This window comes from Pelmatolapia mariae, linkage group LG2, assembly GCF_036321145.2.
Source record: "Pelmatolapia mariae isolate MD_Pm_ZW linkage group LG2, Pm_UMD_F_2, whole genome shotgun sequence".
Taxonomy (NCBI): Eukaryota; Metazoa; Chordata; class Actinopteri; order Cichliformes; family Cichlidae; genus Pelmatolapia; species Pelmatolapia mariae.
The window spans coordinates 21,723,733-21,747,244 of record NC_086228.1 but is presented as its reverse complement, the minus strand read 5'-3'; the positions used below and the strand labels follow the sequence as shown (position 1 = coordinate 21,747,244).

Below are 23,512 nucleotides of genomic sequence, written 5' to 3'. Positions count from 1 at the left end.
GTGTTTTTATTTGAGCCTGTTTGGAAATACAGGGTAATCTATTTATTGACATCTTGACAGAAACATTTCTCACATTTTTTTAATGTCAGTTGTACATTTTCTTCAGAGAAAAAAACCCCAATGATAGACAACAACAAATTCAAAATTCAGAACTGCTCCCAGTACTTTGCTCTCCGAGTGTGCGACACTATCCCTGCTGGGTGCTTTAATCAGCACTGATGTGCTCTGCTTCTCAGTCGCCACCTCGAATATGAGGAGCAGTTGTCTCCAATTTATTGCTTGTCCTCTGTCAGTCTTTCTGACTCTGAAGATTTTCCCTCCCAGATTTCATTGTGGGCACAAAGTAGAAAGAAAACATGTTAAAATGATAAATGAAACAGCGATGAAGCATTTTCTACCCTTGCAGCTGCCCATTTTCTTTCCTCTGAATCAAGGAGGAGCAGAATGGGGGTTGTTTCAAGATGCAATCTGAAAGAAAAAAATGAAAAAATGAAAAAGACAAACTACAGTGGTGCACCTTCTTAGTCAGTGTGATTTTAGGAATGATAGAGGATAAGCGCTGCCTTTTAGAGAAGAACAGAGGTCAGTGAGGCCTAGTAAAGCAGAGACATGTTTGATATCAGAAAGGATCGGATACATTCAGGTAATGAAATTTCATTGGCAGCTATAGTTTTGTTATCAAATTATTGTGGGAAACAAACCATATCCCCCATGCCATAAAGTTAAAAATGACCTTTTCCAGTCTTTGAGGTAATGCAGGTGGTAAAAAGGATCACATATTTTCTTGAATATGTCTAGTGAGGGTTGCACTGATCACTGCAGAGTATTTAGCATCTGTTCTCCTGTGGAAAACTGCAAGGCTGTGTGAAGAATGGATATTTCCCCCAGTCTGAGAATCCTTTGATAAAACATGGCTGTGTTGCTCATTTGCTCTCGTTAAAGTCAAAATACTCAGTTCAAGTTTGCAGCAGCCACTGAGAGCAGCTAAATGAATTTGAATCTGCAGTTCTCCTGCACTCCGTGTTGCTAGTGGGCTCCCTTGATAATGAAAGAAAAAATGGAATTAGTGTGGGATGTGTGCTTTGAATGTGATTGCATATACTGCCGATGCTGCTCAGTATCAGTGTGCTCTTTTTGCTGTGCTTCTGTGGTTTTGGCATGTTTGCATATTGTCTGCCTGTTTGTGACATGTCAATTGTTGAGCATGCAAATGCAAACAAACAAGGGATAACAGCTCCACTGCAAGCTTCGAGTGGAAGGTCACTTACGTGCGCTGCTCCACCTTTGGAAAGGGGCAATTATCCCATGGTTGAACAGTGTCCTAGCTGGCATGGTGGGGAAACTTTTTGACCATATGGGCAGGGGAGGGGGAAGGCAGAACACTGCTTTATTGAGTCTGTTCAGTTTCTTCTACTTGCGCAGGGTCGCGGAGTACTCATACGGCAACCAGAAGAAGTCCAGCAAAAAGAAGAAGCTGAGCAAGAACGACATCCGCCTGGTGCCCCGAGACGTTGAAGAGACAGACAAGATGAATGTGGTGAGTTGCTCATCTCTCACCTCCTCGCTCAACTACTTCGACTACCACCAGCAGACCCTGCCGCTGGGCTGCAGGCGCTCTGAGAGCACCTTCCTCAACGTGGAGAACCAGAACTCACGCAATGCAGCTCCCAACCATGGCTATCAGCACCCGTTCACAGGGCAGGGTCACCAGCAGCAGCCAGACCTCATCATCAACGGCATGCCACTGCCAGAGGTGAGATAAAATCCACTGTGCTCTGTCCTTGATCCTTGGCTGGGCTGCTTTGGCTATTACTTTAGAATACATTTTAAATTTCAAACTGATTCCTGTGATTAAATGCAATGGTTTAGGAGAAACAAAGAAATTGTTACTTTTGTAATTTTAGTATTTAGTTTGCTTGATAATAAATAACAGGTATATGTGGGCAAAAATATCTAAAAAAAAAAAAAGGTCCAGGGATATGTAGCATTCCACTGTACCAAAGAATACAGTGCCAGTGAAATGTTGGTCTATTATTGATGGAAAAGCTGAGCCACTGAAATGGCAATATGTCAGTCGATCTGAGAGGAATCCTTCAAGGCATTCTAAGGTGCTGAGGCACTGAAGCTGTCCTTTGATGAGAGTGCTTTGCCAAGCAGAAGTTGGAGGCCTAACAAAGTGGATTATTTGGCATCTCTTACTCCACTTGTTTTCTTTTTTTTTATTTCTATGTGCTGAGCAATTGCAAAAAAACCAGGAGTTTGTCCACCTGCCAGATGTATTGACCTGGCTAATCACCTCTACCTCACAGCATTTCAGGTGCTAACAGAAAGAATAATCATTGCTTAAATCAGTATGTCGTCCATTTGGCTACAGCATTACCGCATGGCTGCTCTGCACAGCCAGCCATTGAATTACCCTGACACACCATGCATGGCTCCAGCAGAGCAGTGAAGGTCTGACTTGAAAGGCTATTCAAGCTGACAGGTGTATGCCGACCAGCTGATCCTTAGTTTATAGATTTTTTTGTATGTATGAACTCGTCTATTGGATTCTTTCATCAACCTTTCTTTTTCTCTTCATGACCCACTTCTCCTCAATCCCATGGGAGAGGGGGACATTTAGATTTGTATGTGTGTGTACTTGTATCAGAGTATTTACCACACCCACTCATATTAGTGGCAAGCTCCACATATATACACACAGACACACCCTTGTAAATGATGGTTACAGTCTCCATTTGACATTCCAGTGAGGAGAAGGTGGGGGTAGGGGGTCTTAAAACAAGGAACACAAGATGGATATTGATATATTGACTGGATGATCCTGAAAGATCCAGGCACCAATGGATTGTGAGAGGTCAATGAGACCTACTTACAGGCATGCTGATTTACTGAGCCTGTCTGAGCTGGTTCCAAGTGACTGTGTGTGAATAACACAGGTGGAAAGAATGAAAAATGTAGTTGTGTCAGTGGAGGCAGAGGTGTGGGATTCAGCAGGTACATGAAGTGACCAGTTTGCTGTGATTGTGGCAGCTGGTAGGCAGTGCTATGCAGGTCAACACAACCCTTTCTCTCTCTCTCTCAAAAAAAATCTACAACAAGATATCCACTAACCTGGTAAAAAAACAAAAACTTGAACAGCATCCTGTCTCTTTGGCTGAAGCATCCAATAAAAGCACATTTGCCGCAGGATCAGGACACCCTTTATTTGTTTCACCTAATGAAAAAGGGGAGAGGGAGCAAGTAAGGAGAAATATTGATTTTGATGATTCCATATGCAAAGCTTAGAGTTGTCTTGATAGAGCTGTGTGAGGCCAGATAAAGAGATAAGGAGTGAGCCAGGGTGAATATTGAGTCTTAGTGCCAGGTGTCTGAGCCTCGACCACGTTTTCTCATTTTCTTGGAGGCAGTTGGTTGGCCTAATAGAGGCTGGGGCTGTTTAGCATGCAGCTTCCCTCTCTCTCCTTCTTCCACTAGATGTTGACAAACATCTCTTTGACCCGACATTTGCACATTTTCTGGACCGAGAAAAGAGAGTGTGTGTGTGAGATTCAGTAAGTAAAGAAAACAGTATCAAGAGCATTCCTTGTCCCCCAACAGATAACCCAGCACAATGACAGTTGTCACTGTTTTCTTGGCTCCCCATTGTGACAGCTTCAAGAGACAGAGGCTATACAGGATGTACAAATGTTACTCTTAAATTTAAAAAAATGTTTTGGTATAATTACAATGCCATTTATAGCACAAACAAACAGCAGTGGAATGACTGTTAATTGCTTTGTTACAATGAGAAAGCTTGGGCTTGAAACCACTTGACTCCACAAGTCCTCAACTCATATCCCATTGACTGGCTAGGACACACGAGTGGCTGCACTGTTGTGATTACTAAGGCTGCTTTGTCCCCAAAAATTGTTTTCATCCTGAGGGCAACCTCGTAATTATCCATGATTCATTTATCCTTGGCAGAAAAGCCTTTTGTTTTTACACCACGGCACAGTGATGTCGCTGCATTTGTTTATTTTCCAAACGTGTAGTTTAAAATTATCAGCCATCAGAACCTTGTCAGATTTGGTTTGTTAATGGAGGGAAACAGGATATGGGCTTGTATCTATTTGTAATTTATGCTTTTGATCAATAGAAAGTTCTCCTCTATTGTTAGTTTATGTGGGGCAGCGAGCATCCTGCTTATGTCAGAGCAGCTGGAGTCGAGCTTTTCCTGCGTTAGACAAAGCATGCTGGCACACACACACACACACACACACACATACACCTACAGCAGGCTTTGCCAAGATAACAGTGACAGGTCTCCCCAAAGGCCTCATACCTGTAGTTGCATTGTGTATATTGTATTCTCCCTCGTGAGAATGTGGACCAGTATATCATCCATATACATCCCTAAACATTACTGTCCATTGTTTTGAAAAGCATCAGCTGTGAGATGTTTGTTAGACCTGCCTGTAGTAGCACTAATATGAACGCTCACAGGAGAATAGAGCTGTCTTCCATGGCTTAATTATAGTGAATCACTTGGTGGGGGAGACAATTATACAGTAAAGAAATAGCCTTTGGCTAGAATGTGTTTTTGAATTTGTAATGTGTACTAAGGCTTCTCACACCTGTGATTCCAGATAATGAGTATAGCAGGAAAATGAGTTATCTTACTTCATCGATTAGCCTTATTCAGGTAAGAGATTTTTTTTTGTAGGGAGGGTTTATCAGAACAAGGTGATGTGTAAAATTGAAAAAAAAAAGTGATTTGGTCAAAAGTATGTTTTACAGGATAAATTGATTGATAACTGAAGCAGTCATCCAGCAACCCAGCAATCCATATGCCCACCACACCCCTTCAAATACACTGTCCAAGTTTTAGTTATATAACAAGAAAAAAAAGTACCTTTTGTGTTTGCACTCGCAGTCAATCAAAGTATGCTAAATAAGAAAAAAAAAAGAAAGAGAACTGGAAAGAGATCTGCGTGTCTGTCTTGCTGTTTTTCCCGTTAGTAAGGAAGACATTTTGATATTGATGTAGGAAAGACAACAGGGAGTGGTTCCAGCGAGGATGCACATCCCTTGCTATCACTTCACATCAGGACAATATGCATGGGAGCATTCAGACGTGTCATATTGAGCATGCAAAATAGATGTCATGCTGTCAGTGCATACTACACATCTGTTGAAACTGCCAATCTCCCCCCACACATGTACTCATGAATACACAGGCACACACAATATTTCTTATGGAGTGTCACATTTATTTGAAATATGGGCTGTGACATTATCATTTACATCATTATGACTGACTCAGAAATCTCAGAGAAGGAGGAGTGAGAAGCATATTTCAACATTTTCAATAATCAAACAATGCTGTGAATTTTGCATTTAAAGTACACTTTTAGTGTCGTGTAGTGCCGGCGCGTGGCTTAAGGTGGAAATGTTGCTAAAATGTTTTTATTTTTGTGTCATGTTTAGTGTTTGATCTCACAGGACAGTTCTAGTGTCACAAATTTACTGATGTCTAGTTCTGGTCACAGATATACCTCTGCAACTCTGAATAGTTTGTCAAAGACTAATCATGTTAGGAAAGAGAAAATGACAGTTATACAGATGTCGTGCAATAAGGGGGAGGGATACATAACCCCTTGATCTTGCATTTTATTTCGTTTATTTATTTATTTTTTGATGCGTTGGAAGACTTGGGTGGGGTATGTTACATTCTTTAACGTCTCCTATTTTCAGACTGTTTGAAAAAGAATCGTTTCATCTACAAAAGCCTCAGAAGCTCACTGATTGAGTGGCAGTTGAACCTGTTAATTATTTAGAGAGGTTATTTGTAAGGTAGAGACTTCAGAAATCTTGTGCTTTTCAAGTGTCAGTGTTTATAAAGTGAAATAAAGCAGCATCTGTCAAAGAAAATTAAAAGTGTGATGTGATGTGCTTAGTGGCCTCTTATATCTGATTGTAATTAATTCACCAAACTGGTCAAACTGTAGCTGACAGAGCAGCATTACTCAGCAAGATGGTTTTCAGTTCATGTACAACTAGTGCTAGTTTTACGCTTGGTTAGGTTTTTATAGCCTTGACCCTAACCCGCAACACCCCATCACTGCGTGTCATTCTCGATGTCGCGAATCTACAATGAAATGACATAACAACCCCAGGCAGCCAGTCAGAAGCATCCAGCCCCGCCGGGTTGCCGCCCTATCGTCAGGTTCAGAGCATCCAGCCAAAAGAGTTTAAGAGTCAAAACACACAAGTGACAGCATCTGATGTACACATGTCACTGCATGTATCCTTAACCACATGTGACTTGTAAAGATTGTACAGAGGGAGTTATACTGTAGAAAAATGGCAAGGCCTGAAAAATCAAGTCGAGACAGAGTGGGAGGGAAAAGGGGGGTGATATCTATTTATAGAATGTCAATGATTTTCTTCAACCTGTACTACTGCAGCCTGAAACATGTTATTTTTCTGTCTAAAATACTGCATTAGGATGAGAAAGAGATTTTATTGCCCAAATCGTATTAACCGCGATACAGATAGCACTCATGTCACTTCTTTATTGCATGTACAAGATGCTCTTCCCCCTTGAAAACACAAATATTATGATTAGTTTTGTGGACTTGTGAATGTGCTCCGTGGCACCGACGAACGATGGTGTTTTGAGTTTTGCACCACTCGATATCTTTCCTTTAAATTTCGACGGTCTTTTAAAATCAGTCCTTTAAGGTGCGTCAAGTTCGTTCAGTAGTTAAAAATCTCGAGTCAAATAACTGCGTACTGTAAGAGGCACAAGTACGTGTCAGAAGATTGTACGCACACAGTTACTCTGAGCTAGAAAAGTAAAATCATATCTACGTAATTATTCCTCAATCTTTTGAGATAATTTTACTTAATTTGAGGAAGATACACTTTAATTTTGCTTTTTTCCCTAAATCCTTTAACCAAAGGGGTTTTTGTGAAACAAAAATAGTTAGGTAATGGTTTTAGTCATATGCCAATTTCAGTCAGCTCAAAGAGGTATGACAGCACTGGGTTCGTACATTGATGGGTCCACCCCTAAATGAGAAATGGCAAAGTAAAGTGAAGAAAATGGACATGGCGATGATGTTTATCGCTGGGGAAGGGGACCCTCATTACGCACCTTGTTAAGTCCTGCAAGCAATGCTTCGTGGACGTAATTACCCATTTAAATGAGTTTCCTCTGGTGTTGTTGGTTTTTTTTGTATTTTTCAAATTAAGCTCTCTGACACAAATATGCCACATTTTGTTTTCTCAAGTGGAAATCCTGCAACACGAGGAGGACAATAGAGGTGTGCAAATGTACCATCACCAGTGATTTACTGAGACGTTTAAAGTGGTCATTCCAGCAGGTCACACTTTTTAAAAAATTTTTTTAGCAAAGTTTATGTGCCAAGTCTGGCTGTTCTCGAGTGTGAAACAAAGCGGGGGTGAGGTTTTTCAGAAATAAACATGGAAATCAAGTAATACAAGTCTGAGGTAACTTTTCACACAGCTTCGGGAGGACAAGAATAATAAAAAAATATTATTAAAAAAAACCTATCTCTCGTTAATTCAGATTTTGCTGCCTTTGGTGGAAATGTCTGTATTTACATTAATATAGGATAGGAAAGGTCAGCTTACATATTTAAAAAAAATACAAACCTTAAGACTTGTTATGGCCAGAAGTGAAATCTATTTGCTCACAATATTATTTTCTTTGTTGCATTCAGTGTGTGTCAAGAGGAATGTGCCCATTGCCATCCCTGTGGCTTAAGAATATTAAAACAGAAGTATATTTACAATGTCTACTGGCATGCACTGGAAGAAAACATAGACTCTGCTTCAATATATTTGTTCCCTCTTGCAGATAAGAATAGCAAAGGACTTGCCATCCATATTTGGAAAAATAATTGTTTTCTTTCCAGATGTGTTATTGAACAACAAAACCACAATGTTTTTGGGAAAGTAAACGAAGTGAGAAAAAAGTAATTACAATTCTCCTGTAATGAAAGTTACGTGTGCCAAAAACTAATTTTATCCAAATGCACAGAGAAAAGGTATTAATTAAAATTCATAGATATCGGGCTTCTAATTTTCCCCTTGTCCTGTTTTAGTTGAACTGTGGGTTGTCAGACTTGTTACCACATTGTTAAAGGAGTTCCCAGGGCTTTCTCTTGAGTGCTGATGTTGTGCCTTTTGAATGACAGGGAAATGGGGGAGGGATTCTGTGAAACATAACAATAGTCACTGTGAACAGAAACTTTTCCAAGCAGCCAGCTCTGACACCAGGGAAGAATGACCTTTCCAAGTGTCCTGTTTTTTGCCTAAAACAAAGAGGGAGCAGGAGGATGTTAGTTAGCATTTCCCCCATCAGATTAAATGTCAACTTCTGCATGCATAATTGTAGAGTGGAAAGGAGCAAGACTTGAAGTGAACCAATTTGCTGGTGGATAGATGAATTCTGGGCTTACTTATTCACTGCATTGCAGATATTGTCACAGCAGTTTCAGGGACTAGTTTTCTTACACATGGATCTATATTTTCAGACTGCACCTGGATTTGCGATAATTCTTACACTTAGTGAAACTTAATTCAGCAGAAAAGAAAAGAATTATCCATTTGTCGCATGTCTGGCATTTAATACAATTTAAGGAAGGTGGATTAGACATTAGTCATTATATTACTCACACAAATGCTGCATTGTGCCATTGTTTTGTGCACACCGATGGTGAGTAGACCTTCCTGCTTCTCCCCTTTTTATTTTAGCACATTCAAACAGCACTTTTGTTTCTACACATAAACCTGAATTTGCATTAGGGAGTCCATGTATGGGATGTTTGATGAGCACGGGGGCTGTTGGCAAGCGAGCCACTATAGCAGCAATATCAGCCGCCTCAGAGGCATGCAGCAGTATGGCTTGAGAAGCAGCAGGGTAGCGTAATTGTGCATTGTTCATCCACACAACAGAGGCAGAGCATGTAATGAGCTGTAGCATTTTCACCCAACCGGGCTAATGGGCTATGACCGAGTGTAGGCCTCTCAAAGCCCCCCATTCCCTCATGCCCTGTGTGGCCAGTGTCTTGGGCCTCCTCTTTTCTTTTCTCCCACTCTGCCCTTCTTCTCTGCCTGATCAACGTCAGCAATTCATTCACCCCTGTTATCCCCTTCCTTTATCTCGCCTCCCTTACCCATTGTACCTCTGTCTAAGGCGATGGTAGGACCCCTAATGCGTTCAGTGTGTGGGTCCTTTTCTCATTCATGATGTCTGCAGACCTCTAAGCAGTTAGTCTGATTCAGCCTGACGCAAATCAGAATAGCTCATTGATGGAGCCCCGAATGCACTGTGATTACATTAAAAACCCAAACACTGAATACAAATAAAAGTTCAGGAGGCGAAATTGCTGATGTTGTTTGTAGGGGATTTGATGTTAGAACTTGGCTAATTTTTCTATCAAAGGCTGTTTTGCATTTTGATTATCTAGTTTTCCTGAACGCAAATCAGGTGGGCCTGCTTCAATCAGGTTTGTTTTCTTGGGATTAAGGCTTTTCAGAAAGTGTCCAGGCATATTATTTACACCCATATCCATTTTCTAGAGAAGGTGGGAATCCATTTCTTTGCTTGAGTGAGATTAGGTCAAGTTATAAAGGCAAAAGTGCTAGGGAATAAATTAGATATCTACTCTGGGCTGAGTGTGGAAGATGAAAACAATACCACTGATATTTATTATTGTCTTCCATGGGAATTGGTAACAACTTTACCCCCATCTTGGGTCTCTCTTTTGGCATTATAAAACAATGTTCAGGGTTCAGTCGTCTGGCCGTGGAGCACAATAGGACAACAGTTTTGACTTTCCCCTCACGTCCATGATTTGACATACCACAGCACAGGCAGCCAAGTAGATGAATGAAAAGCACTTGGCCTCTGTCAGACTGCTCCGAGAGCAGTACGTTCCCCAGTAACCTCCTTAGTTCAAGATTAGCTGTTCCTAGTTCAGTTTAATGGGAAGCTAGTGAATGGAGAAGCCAGCATGTCTGCACTTGTTAAATTAAAGATTGTTTATAATTTCTGTGCTTTAATGACAGACTGACTCCTCCTTGGGGGAATAAAGCAGGAAGGTCACCGTGGAGGTAAATTCAGGTGCTCTTATCAAGTCTGGGGACTATTACATCAAAGCAGACTCTGATGTATCAACACAGTGCATGTACGTGCATGCACAGAGATGAACACAACATGTTCCCTCTGTAAACAGAGAGAAACATTTGTCCTCCCAGTTTGGTGAAATAGTCTCCTTAAAAGAATCAGTTTGCAAAATCTTTTGACAAAATTGACTGTTGGATCTTTGAATATAAAGAAAAACTACTCTAATATATATTTGCTCCATGTTAAGATTTAGCCAAAGGCAGATTACGACTGTGATTTTACCACTGCTTGCATTTTTTTCTTCAGTAAATGGACCTAACAAGATATAACATATTGCTTTCTGAGGTTTGTCATTGGTGGCATACACATTTTATTACATTTGCATAGAACTAGGCTCCCTGTTTCCAGGTAGCATATCAGTTGCTTGCCTTAACTTCATCTGGGAAGCACTAATATGAGAATGGTATCAATGATCTTGAGTCCCAGTAAAAAAACATATGAGCATATTTCCCAACATGTTAAAATATTCATATAAATTACTGCAGCATAAATTTGTATATCTGAGAAAAAAACAATCCAAAAGAATGTCAGAGGGAGGCAGACATGGGAGTAGTGTTCTGACTTTTCATTTGTTTGCAACCCAGTAATGATTATTTTAGCCTCTAAGCCCCAGATTTGGCCTTGTTTTGCTGTGGGAAGCGGCATCAATGGGGACGTAACAGCCCTGCCCTGGTTGAGAAGCTTGTCTGTAGTTAAGCTGGCTGGCAACCAGAGTCAGGTACATAGAATGGAAGACATTCCGAGTCAAATCACAGGAGGTCAGAGACAGAAAGGTAGAACAGTCACTTTAGTGGGGAATGGGTCAGGCTTTGTTGCTGTGCTACTTTTGTTAGTTTATCTGGTGGCTAAGTGAGAAAATGTTCTAATTATAGACCTTCATCATTTGCCATGTTTGTAGAGCTGGTAACAAGCCAGTTGCCAGCTTGCATGAGCAACTGCAGAAAGCTGACTTTTGGTTTAATTTGGAGGACTAGCTATAATCCAGACTAAGTCCCTTAAAGCTGAAGCCTCCCCCCCCTCCTCCCACCGCTGATGGATTACGGGAGTGTCTTTAAAAGGATAAGGCCCCGCTTATCGCTGCTTTCCTCAACACTTTTTTTTTTGGACTTCAGATGTGGGGGTGGACAGTTCATCGTCACAGTGGGGCCAGTGTGGATGTGAGTCATAGAGATTAGGCATCCGACGAATGAGATCAATGATAATCACAATTTACAGTTTTTAAATCCCTGCTGTCACAAAGACATATGGATCCTGGTGTATGCCTCTTCTTCCACTGCATGAATTCCATTAGTGTGTTGACTCTAATTAAAAAAAAAAAATTAAAAACTAAAAATAATAATAATAATTAATTAGACATCCAACAACAGTTGAGTGCAGTTTGTATTGCAGTGAAGTACTTTTACACACACATTTATTAACTATATGACACAATGGCTTCAGTCGCTGTTGCTGAAAAATGTGGATTCAAGACTGCCGGAGTCTCAGAAATCATCCGAGCGTATATCAGGATAAAATGATCGAGGTGACAAATAAAAGGATTGTGTGAGTTTTCCTGTAGTTTCACTATTAATTTAAAATGGTACTTGATTGCACAAAGCTTTAATTCTCCCACTTGGTGTATAGTGTTTAATATTTGCTCCTGTAATAATATTTATTGATGGATTTGTTTTTTTTTCTACATTTATTATTAATTTAATTATTTGTTTTGATATCACTATATATCTGATTGTCATACATAGAGGCAAGCTAGGAAGTAAGGCAATGTGTGAAGGAAAAATATGAGCTCACAACTTCCTGTAGAAGCAAACACTAAGATGTTGATTTGTATGTTTTCGAAGTGTGTCTGGGTTCCCTTTGGACAGAGCCCATTGTTTGCAGTCTTAATGGCAAGCTTAGCTACCTGTCTTCTACTTGAGCTTCATACTTATCGAACGAGTGTAGTTTTCAAATCATCTAATTTATCTAGAAAGCAAATTAGGGTAATTTTCAAAATTCTGAACTATTAGCTAAGTGCTGTGTGCAAATTAATGCAAATCACGAGCTCTTAAAAAGCTAGGTAAAGCATGCCAAAATTTAAAAACATCCCAGTTTTGTCGACAGTAATGTGAGGCACTTTGCTGTAATAAATCAACTTCAACATGCAAAACAGTGATAGTTCAGGTGATAGACAGTAGCTGCAGCAAAAGTCTTATACTACCACTTTAGGGCTGTTTGCATCCCTCTTTGCTAAAGAAGTGTTGTTGAGACTTGTGGGAGTACGAGGAGGTGTGTGTTTTGCAGCAGGGGATGGAGACCAATCTAGCACACATAAGCATATGTGTTGTTTGAGATGCTATTTTTGAGTGCGAGGCTGTTACTTATCTCATCGGGGTGTGATGGTGGCGAGGTGAGGGAGCAGAGTGAATTCCTGATGGATCAAGACTGAGAACCCTGAGCTCTCAGCTTAGGAGCAATCTGGGAATTGCAGAGAGAGCCAAGCCACATGGGGGGAGCATAGAAATAGAAGAACCTCGGTGTGAGTACTTGTTTACCTCTGTGTCAACATTTTTGACTCAGCTCATTAACCTGTGCACTTGGGTAGATCAGAACATCTCTCGCCGTCTCCCTCTCTTCCACAATTAATAGTGATAACTAAGGGTAAGCATAAACACATTAAACTCAAGCTAATGAACAGATGCAACAACAGTGCGATGGGGCGGCTATCACACCTCTAAGGCAGCGAATCGATTTCCGCTGATACCAGTTAACAGATACACCCTGTAGCACTTTCCTCGAATCTAATCATGGATCCATTTAAACTGTGTTAGCTGGAAGTCTACTTGCCATTAAAATGGGGTTTCAATTTTTATTATTTTGAGAGCATTGGTTAAAAACGGAGCCAATGCAGAGGTAAAGTAACAGCTATACGTTTTCGATCTCTGAAAGACAGAATAGGAGGAGTCGCCATGTTCATCTGAGCTCTGCCTTCCTCCTCCCATTACACATGCAGCCAGCATCCTCTCTAAATTGTTTTGCATGACCTTTGCTACAGTAGCTCTAATTATTACCATCACACAGGCCCTGTAAGGCACACAGCTAATTATACTGGATTTATCTGAAGGGACATTGGTGCCATTCTTCATAGGCATGTCTTGGCTAGCATCAGCGCGGGTGATCTAAACCCAGAATAAGGTTAATTTGGGTAATACAGTAATAGTAATTAGAGTCACGATAATTACAAGCATAGTTGTAATAACAATGAAGACCAGCCTATCAGTTATAGGGATACATATGGAATAACTTATGTAATTGAGAAGAACAGCACTGCCAAAAAAAAAAAAAAAAAAAACGGAAAAGGGTAATGGTGAGAAGTGCTGTGCAATATGCATAATGACATTATTACAGAGCCAGATTGTTGCTGTTTCCCTCCCATTGCTCAGAATTGATGTTTGACAGTAGAAGTTGAAAGATATATTTTCAAAGGCATTGTGGGATTATTCGTTAATGTAGGTACCAGGACCTCTAGTCATTGCATCTCATAAAGAGTTGTTACTAGAGGAAGCAATATTTTTCAAAGCTCTAACATGAATGAAGAGGGGCAGTTGGAGCCGTCTTTTGGCTGGCGGGCAACTCTTGTAATGAGCCTAAGAGGGTTCCAATTATTCCACTTGCGATCAAAAAGGAGAAGGAGATTACTTCTCTTGCTTCTTTTTTCTTTGACATTTTACACAGTAACATCTTTTGATAGGGGCTGGGGGAGAGAGGAAAAACGAGTGCCTGATAGTCTTGAACAGGCTTCAGCAGTACAGTCCTTTCTGTCTCACACAGACAAGGCAATACTTTCTTTCTTTCTTTCTTTTTTTTTGACTGTGTTTGTAATAAAACTTCTTCTCCCAGTGCATGGTACATTAGCTTTTTCTCTGACTACATCACCTGCGCAAGACTGAGAGGAAGCTTTTGTATGACCGCAGGCTTTGGCTACAGCAGACTTGATAGCTGATCGGTGCCATATTTTTCCACAGAGCTAGTGTAAATTGTAAGGAGGAATGTTGGGTACTCACTCACTTACTGGATTTGTTTTCCTCTTCTACTTAGCATTGTAAGTCATGTTGCACTGAATACAAAAGGGAGTTAAATTATTTGATTGTGTACAGATTTTTCCCCTCAGCCTTTCCCAGATTACAAGTAAAAGCACATTAGATGCCCGGGGGTAACTAAAAGGATTTCTCCACTATAGGACATCAAACTATATCAGCCTAGGAGAAATAAACGATGAAAAAACAAAAGACAAATAATATTATGTACCACTGCACTGAGACAAAGAGAACTCCTCCAATCTGCATCAGCACAGATAAACATCCACCCCTAAGATATGTTCTTGGTAGATAACAGCTTAGTGTTTGCAACACACACAAACACAGGCACAGAATTGCACAGAGCGGAGCTTTGATAAGCAACGAAAATTACTACATGTTGTTCATGGTGGCAGAACAAAAGGATTAAAGGCCTTCATTTCAAGAAATCGAGCTATGGAAAGGTTGATGCAAGGTTTAAGATGCATGTCAATTTGAGAGATTTGACTTGATAATATAGTCATAATTTGAGGGAAACAAGTCATTTGCTCAGGTGTATTTATTTGTGCATGCGTGTGTAATCGTGTGTATGTGGGTGTGTATGTGTCTGTACGTCTGAGAATACAGTGCCTCCCGTTCCCCTGTTGATGCACTGCGGGGGTAGGAGGCAGAGATCCACCGTCTGTTGCTGTTTTCCATGACCCCGTATGTCCCCTCGCAGTTAAAAACGATGTTTGCCCCCAAAGACGGCCCTAATACAAATTAAATTAAATGAAGTCACTGTGGCTAATCCCTGTGTGTTTCAGCAGCTGAAATACCCCCCATCCTAACTCTAGCCCTCCCTTACAAATGAGTGGGTCAAGGCTGCTACATCTGGACCCCTATCCACTGGCCCTGCTCTCAAGCTGCTGCGCTCCCAGTCCCCGGTGGAGCAGACATCAGGCCCCGCTCAGACTTTCTGCCCCACTGCGACTCTGTGTGCGTGTGTGTGTGTTTCTGCATGAAAAACAAAGTGTTTTAATGTAAATCCGTGTCGTGCAATTCTCTTTCTGACTCACATAGTATTTATTCCCCTTTGCCTGCTTTCCCTGTGTGCCTGTGTGTTTCTTCAAAAAAAGGTTTATTTTCGTGACTGGCTTATGCGTTTCACACACGATCCTTGTTTACTCCTTTTTAAACTTTTTTCATAAATTTATATTCAAATATAAAATACAAAGAATTCACATTTAGACATTGTACTGAACATTAGTGGTGAAATGGAAAACAAGCACTGGTGTCGTCACAAAGCATTAGTTGTTGTTTTTGTTCCGTCTCCGTCCTGATGGCAGTCTGTCACAGTCCTGTTAACAAGCTGGATTTACAGATGCAGCGGAGATGTGCAAGCGGCTAATACTCTGCTGTCAATCCCAGCACCGATAGCTGTCTAGAAGGATTCATCCCAAATATTATCACCAGATGTGAGTCACACTGGAGCACCAGCAAATAGGATCAAAATGCTAACTAGGCCTCCATGGCCAAATCACTGATAGGAGTGGCCCATCTCTGACAAAAGCTAAAAGATCCGTTAAATAAAAGCCCCTTTTTGCTCTACATACTTTGGCATCAAGCCCAATCAGTAACCCCTGATCTGAGCACCAGCTCTGATGTGCGAGACAAAGTGCATCAAGTGAGTTTTAGCAGCTGGTCTACACAGATATTGTGTTTAGGGGCTTGTGGGTTATGAGGGCGGGAACGTTTTTCATGAGCTTGAGGCTAGAGTACCTGTTTGTACGTGTGTTTGTGTTTGTGCATATGTGTACGTGTAGCAACAGTATGCGCATTTGTGTGTGCAGTTCTCAGCACCTGCACACATGCCCTTTGAAAAGCTCCATCACCCCTCCATCCAGCCAGCATGCAGTGTAAACATGGTTTGTTTGAGCGAGTGGCCTGGGGTTGTTGGATTAATGAGCGCTGATGAAGTTCCACTTGTATCCTAGGTGCTGCCTCCCTATTTGCTGGAGTGGCTGTGATGTGGTAGTGTGTCTGGAGGCGGTGACTCATTCCCTTTACCCAGTGTCAGATTAAGGCATGTCAATAAACAGACCCACTCAATCCATCTCCGAGTGACTGCATCCGCTCACAGAGCCTCCCAGTCTGTAATGAGCTGCTGCAAATCTCCATCCAACTAAAATGTCTGGAAAGATGCCTTGTCACAGGGAGCAAGACAAAAAAAAGAGAGAGAGAGAACACGAACAAGAGAGACTACAGCAGCACCGATGTGACTGGCAGCCACCTTTATGCCGCTAAGTGAGATTGTACTTAAGCAATGCACAAGAGTTCAAGTTGATCCGCTCGCCACGCGCATTGATAGAATTCTGTCGTCATGTGCATCAAGTTATTCAAAAATTAATTCCAAGTTTACTGATTTTGAAAGTGACTGAAAGTTATGCTGTTTATTCAGTCACTGCTCTCACGTAAGCATTTAAGCAGAATGTGTTTACATAATCTGCAGTGTTTCTGAATGTTTATTTTTAAGGCCCAGCCCAGGGGAGGTGGGGAGAACCTTTGGGGATATCTTGTGCTCTAATTCAGCCCCCCCCTCCCCCCAAACTAACTCAACACTGGCTAATGTAGGCCACAACTGAGCAGCGAAATTGCTATCTAGTAATTCTCTCAGAGAAACTAAATGACTGCTTAAAACATGTGTTTGTAATGCTTATTCCTAGAGGGCCGGAAACCATAAAGTCTACCTGGATTAGATGTTCTCATTGATGTTCGCGGAGTCTATTCAAAAAATCACCACCTACCTTTCTCATGCGGCGCCATACACACATTAACGGATTTTGGGATGAGAGGAGTGAGAAAACTTTTCAGTCTGACATCCAAATTAAAGAAAATCCCTCAAGACTTGCCTAAAGGGGAAGTTCCTGCCATTTGAGTTTGATTGGGCTCCACAGGCTTTAAGAAAAGTAAGCCGATTTCTTTGAGGAAACAGCATTGATAGTCGAGGCTTTTTCTTCCCTCCCCCCTATTTACTATGTAAAACCATGGATCCTAATGTCATGGAGAAGCACAGGTTTTCTTTGTGACCTGCACGTAGCTTGAACAGCCCTGAACGCTGAACAGGTGTTGAATGAAACCTTATCCACTTTTATGTGGCTGGTGTGGCAGCAGACACCTATTCGCTCTAATTGGAAGCTATAATTCCATCGGAAAGCCTTAAAAGCAGCAGACAAAAGCAAAACAAAAACACCCCCCCAGGAAACCAAACAGCCACCAACAGTTTGAAACATGTTGGGCCCAAGCAGTGATTCCCTGTAAGACAACAGCTCTGACTTAAGCCTCTTTAGCGTCAGCCGACTCCGCTGGAATGCAGACATCTGCAAATGGGGGCTATTATTTAAAATCTTTTCATCATGCTGAAAGGGAGGGAAATATCTTTGACGTTGAGCAGCTCATGAATAATGAATGCTGTTTCTATCAATGTATGTATAATTAATCACATCTCTACTAACTGGACTTCTGTGGAGCCTGTAGTCCTGAGTGACATGGAGACTGGTCTGGGCTTTTGTCTCTGTTTCAGAACAGAAAACAGCCACGCGGTCTGCAGTTTTCTTTAGATGTTATATACACAGGTGGAGGAAGCAATAGAACTGGACTTTGGCCGTTTTCCCCGTCCTTTATGCGAACGGGGTGACGGGGATTGTGTTGTTTTGAATGGGCAAATATTTGCTCAATTTCACACGGGAAGACGAGGAAACACAGGCAGGAAGGGCTGTTGTAGTTACGTATCTGTGTCATTGTTTTTCAGAAAAGCTGTTATTTAGTTTGCTGTGACAATAATGAACACTTAACAAATGTGTTGATGGACACAAGTGACCTCGTAACAGCATTTATTTCACCCTTTTTTTTCCAGTTACAGAGAGTGTAGACATGCACAAACTACAGCTGGGCGAGGAAGTCTTAAAAACCTTTCTCCACAGAATCACTCAGTTTCATGACATGATTGATTTTCAAATGGGCTTCTGGGTTTGGGGTGAATTGATGGCTGATGAAGTGAAATGATGCAGACAATGTGGCAGGTTATTTGTCACACGTGCTCCCCTCTATCACAATTGATTGTGTATAATTTGAGTTTACAGGAGAGTCAGTTAATATTAAATAGTAACAACTCTCTGTATTATAGCAGACCCCTTTAAGCAGGCAGAAATAGAAAATGTAATCTCATCCAGGACCACGGCTGTGCCTCAGGCACTCTTTCACCCTTTTTACCGCTGATCCTCCCTCAGGGGCCGGGGCCTCTCTAAAGGAAGAGGGAAATCTATAATCTAGCAGATGGCAGAGGGTCTATGGGAAATTTTATAATCAGGAAGAAAGTGGTGATGGTGGTCACTGGGTTAGAGGGCAAAGGTTTGGAAGCTAGTGAGGGTTATTGCATCTCAGGAGCCAAAAAACTTTCCTTTTTTTCTTACACGGTAAACAATATAAGAAGCAGACTGAGTCTGAGCTGCTTAGAGACGTTCCTGGGTGCAGACCTAAAGACGAGGACAGCGGGCGCCAGCACAGACCTGCAAGTCAGGGATTGCTGGAGCAGTGCTTTTGTAGGGAAGTGCAGATAGAGGGTGTGTATGTGCAAGAGGATCAAAGCTCATATTCGCAGTGTACATTTAGAAAAGAGTATTAAGAAATAAAAAAGGAATATGAAACTGTCAGTGTCAATATTAAATATATTGGGTTTTATAAATAAACTTAAAAAACTAAATTTATATATGTGTTAACAGTCACTTTCATAAACTTTTATTCTTTTCTTTAATTCCCTCGCTTTCTTACTTTTTTCAACTCTTTTAGTTGAACCACAACCAAACCTAGAGGGATAATGAACCCATTCTTTATTCCCTAATTGCAGCTGGTTTTTCCTTTAACCTGCCCGGATTGCTTCCCTCTCATCCCTTGCTTTAGCAATGGGATATCAATAACAAGGAACATTATGTTTAACATTTCCTTGTGAGGCCAAAGGGAGTCCTTGATAAACAAAGACTGAGGCACAACCACAGACTGCTCAAACACAAAGTGGAGGTCTGCTCAAATGCAAAATTTAATCTGACAGTTGTAATAGATTCTCTCTGGTCTGTTTTTCTTTATCTTTAAACTATGCATTTCAGTGTGGCAGTAAGAGCATTTTGTGTCCACATGGAGTACGGCTGGATGTTTTTTGTCAGCTAAATTGATGACATTTTAGAGTTGCATCCATGACAGATGTGAATCACTCATATCTGTAACCATTTTGTCTTACTTTTAGCCTTTTTAAAGCCCCCGTCACCCAAATGTCTTCAAGGACATGTGTCATTCTTGCTATATTTCAGAAAAAGGTTGATTGCTCTGGTATTAAAGTGAAACTTAATCTTTTGCATTTTTAATTTTTAACACACACACATATATATATATGATATGTATATATATGATATATATATCATGTTTCATTCCACTTGTTTTCTTTAGATTGTAATGGAAAACCAATTTAGTTCTTAAGTATAAAGCAAATAGCTGTTAGCAGCATCTTTTTTAAATAGCATGTCATTAGTGCATGATGTTTTTTCCTTGTTTAAATGTTACTCTGTGCCATATCAGCCTCAATAATACATACAGTAGGGCAGCTGTGTGACATTTTTTTTCTCTCTTTTTCTCTCCTATCTGTGTGACATCTGCTGAACTTGTCGGGTGTTTACTGGTGTAACAACTGGTGTCTTCACTCCCCCACCCCTCCTCTTCTCTCTGGTGCTTCCCATGCCCCCACACAATGAATACACTTGCATCCAGACTGCAGAACCAATTGTCACGCTGGGAGGAAGGCAAATCAAATCTTACGGCAGCAACTAGGCGAGGAGATTGCTTTTCCTCTCAGCTGCAGAGAAGCAAGTCCACCGTCCCTGTGCTTCGGGTTTTGCTGGAGAGAAAGAAGCAAGGGGTGAAAAGGGGAAAGCTATTGGGCTGCAGCAACTGGACAGCAAGTCTCCCAGAGGTCAAGTCTCACCCATTTCCTCCCATCTTCACCGTCTCGCGCTCCTCTCCACTCTCTTTTCACTCCGCTCCCCACTCATGCTGACACTACCTATCAGTCACCCGGCGACACCAGGGACTACATTCCTGCCTCCAGCCCTCCAGATGAAACGGAACAATAATTATGGGGATAGAGTGGCTCTGGCCGCCAAACTGGGGCCGCTCAAATCACAACAACACATTGTCCAACCTGATTAAGTAGCCATTTGTGGCATCCTCGCTGTAGTTAAGCAGTCCTCATCCTCTTGCCTGAAACCTGACCTCCCAGCAAGATATATTGACATGTCCTCCAATTTGAGGTTGGTTAGAAATGTGGGGGAAGACATTACATTTCTTTACAGGAAGTTCAAGCTATTATTCCTCAGAATAGGCACTACCGACTGACTCATCAGTGGACAAGAATAAGCCTTCACATGATAGGCGTTTGCCTAATTCCACTAACAATTTGATAAGTGGAGAAAATAAACCACATTCTTGGTTAATGGGGAGCTGTAAAGTGGATGAAGAGCTGATGTGGAAGAGATGATGATGCAACACTATCGACTAGAATATTATGAGGAATCTCTTTGCGTTGTACACTCTTAAAAGAGCTTGATGTAAAATCATTATCTGAAATTTGCATTATCACAAATACAGTTCATTTTCAGTACAGGGACAGCTTGAGAGCAGGGGCATACACTCCTCTTTAAGGCATGCTCACATAGAACATGTTAACCACACCAATTACAGGCTGCAGCCAGGGTGACATTTACAAGAAATTTTTCTATCTTGTCGTTTAAATTAAGTTTGCTCCTTGTTACTCACGCCTTGCATTTTCATTTCTGTTTTCCTGGATGCACAGCCACTATAGCAGATGAAGCAGTTTAATGCGTGTACACTGCGATCAAAATGCAGCGTAGGTAATAATGTAACGCAGTAACAGATCAAGTATCTGCACTGGAATTGTTACAGCAATGCACAGAGACAATCTGATAGACCACTACGCAGACATCTGTGAAAAATAGCATACTTTAGAAATAAAAGTTTAAATCTTTAATTAATGATTTATCTGGTTTGCAGGTTTCCGTTACCTTTGATATTTAAAAGACTCAAGCTGATCGGGAACAAAAGGAGTCAGGGGTAATACAAAGGAACAAACACTGTGTGCTTCAAATTATGGGATAATAATAAAATGTTAATTAAATTCCTTTTTTAATGAATTATCTTCCCCATTGTAATGAGTTAAAGTTTAATTAGGGGTAAATGGTAAAAGGGAAAAGGAATGATGTTAACCTTCAGTGCATAAATATATTGCATCATAATTTAACAAACCCCAATCAGAAGCCCACGTTGCACTGTTGCTTATTATCATGCATTTTTCCTGCAAAAAAAATAATGAGGCATAAAGGAGGTGAGAAGGCAAGCAGGAGCTCTTCTGCTTATTTAAGACAGACGTAGTGCATGTCAGACTATTTAAAGATAAACAGGCTTGTGCTATAGAAAAGTTTTTAGCCACTGTAGGGACAAGATGTGTATCTGACAAATAACGATGGCACATTTTGTGATTAAAGCCAGGTGAGAATGGCATCAATCTGAACAAATTAACATTAACAGTCTCTTACATTTTTCATAAACTGCAAATAGGTCACAGGAGCCGTTTGCCAGGGGTAAACGCTGTGATCTTCCAGCATCGCTCTTATTTATTTATTTATATTTATTTATTTGGAAAAAAAAGAGATCCAAGAAAACTGGGACTGATGTTTGACATTTCCTCTGCTCCCTCATCCTCACTGCACAGACTCATCTGCATTGTGGTTTCACTTCCACTCAGACGTTGAAAAAGTTCAAAATGTTCAACCCCATTAACATCTAATAAGGAGAGTGTTCGCACAGTTGCACACTGAGTTTTAATCCAAATCTGTCTGGTCACCACGTATGACAGCTGCAGGGCCACTGCTACCTCAACAGCAGGCCTCTGTCAAATGTGCAGCTCACTTGATAATAAGCAACTGCGCTCCGGTGCCAGCATTAACCTTTCTTACCATCAGGGTGACTTTTTTCAACAGGGCTTTGATATCGGTACACTGTAGACTTTCCTCGGAAGCCAGCCATTGACTCAGCTGTTATCAGGATACAGTATCTGCACAATGGAATTTTAAGTGAAGGGCCTCGCTTTCTTTTAGGAGAAAATACCTGCATCTTATCAAACCTTGTCAAAAGGGTCACGTCCCGGCTTTTTGCAGGACTGAGCGTGTCCTTTGAGAGGATTTGATATCCTATGGCCTTCTGGCATCTTACCTAGTGTAAGTAGATGCTTGGCACATGTAGGGAGGGTCTACCTGCTTAGTTTACACTAGTTTCTCTGCCCGTGTGCTCTTCTCGTCAGACATTATCCTTGCTAAATAAATGTTGGGGAGAAAAAAATGAATGTAAGATCTCTTTGAACTGCGTTCTCTAATGTGGGTCAGAGATCTATCGCATGCATATTCTGAAAGCCTTTTCATCTGCAATTGCAAAGTTAAGATTCCCCTGGTACATTCTTAATTTCATCTACTTCTCTCGCAGTTATTTATTTAATATATCCACATTAATGTCTTCTCAAACATGGTAAAAGTGAAGAGTTCAGAGACGAAAAAAGGGAAACTTTTCTTCTCCCTCTGTCTGCATGATAGTCTGTCCTCCCTAATGACTCCATTTTAAAGACAGTGGGCTGACCGGCAGTGGAGGGAGGGAGCAAGGGATCGAGAGCAGGGAGGGTGAACAGGAGAAGAGAGGCTGCGCTCACTGCAGCACTCTCCTCAGCTCTCAACTCCCAGTCAGCCTCTCTGTGTGTGTGCTTTGAAAGAGAATAGGATTCAGCCCTTTGAAAGCCGAGGCTGCTCACCAGGGCCTTTGTGTAAAATAACATCTCTACTGAAAGCCAATTACTGGTAACATTATTTTGGTTGCTTCCATTATTAAAAGTACCTCTCTCTGTTGCCCCCATCATCCCTCCACCACAACCCCCACCCCACCTGCTCCGCCATCACTCTCTTACAGACGGAGAATTATTCCATTGACTCCAGTTATGTGAACAGCAGAGCCCACCTCATTAAAAGGTATGTCTTGATTAGGAATTGTTACCAGCACCTCATTACCATTGTTATCTGTAATTGTTTTATCTAATGAGTGCACAGCTACTGTTGCAGTAGTTTTCATGTGTTCCTGCATGTTCTTCATTCTGTATAATTGCAAGGGGAGGATA

General features: G+C 41.2%; 1 protein-coding gene across 6 annotated transcripts in view; it reads left to right on the top strand.

Annotated features, from left to right (window-relative positions):
- Window positions 1–23,512, top strand: part of pcdh19 (protocadherin 19) — a 52,290-nt gene that overhangs the window by 4,393 nt on the left and 24,385 nt on the right. Inside the window, exons 2-3 of one of the 6 annotated variants that reach the window (XM_063494488.1) lie at window positions 1,423–1,537; window positions 23,308–23,366. In XM_063494488.1, coding sequence (XP_063350558.1) covers window positions 1,423–1,537; window positions 23,308–23,366 — 174 coding nt within the window. Of the gene's footprint in view, window positions 1–1,404; window positions 1,754–23,307; window positions 23,368–23,512 lie in introns of all 6 variants that reach the window. The other 5 variants (XM_063494486.1, XM_063494485.1, XM_063494487.1 and 2 more) reach the window with 5 other exon arrangements.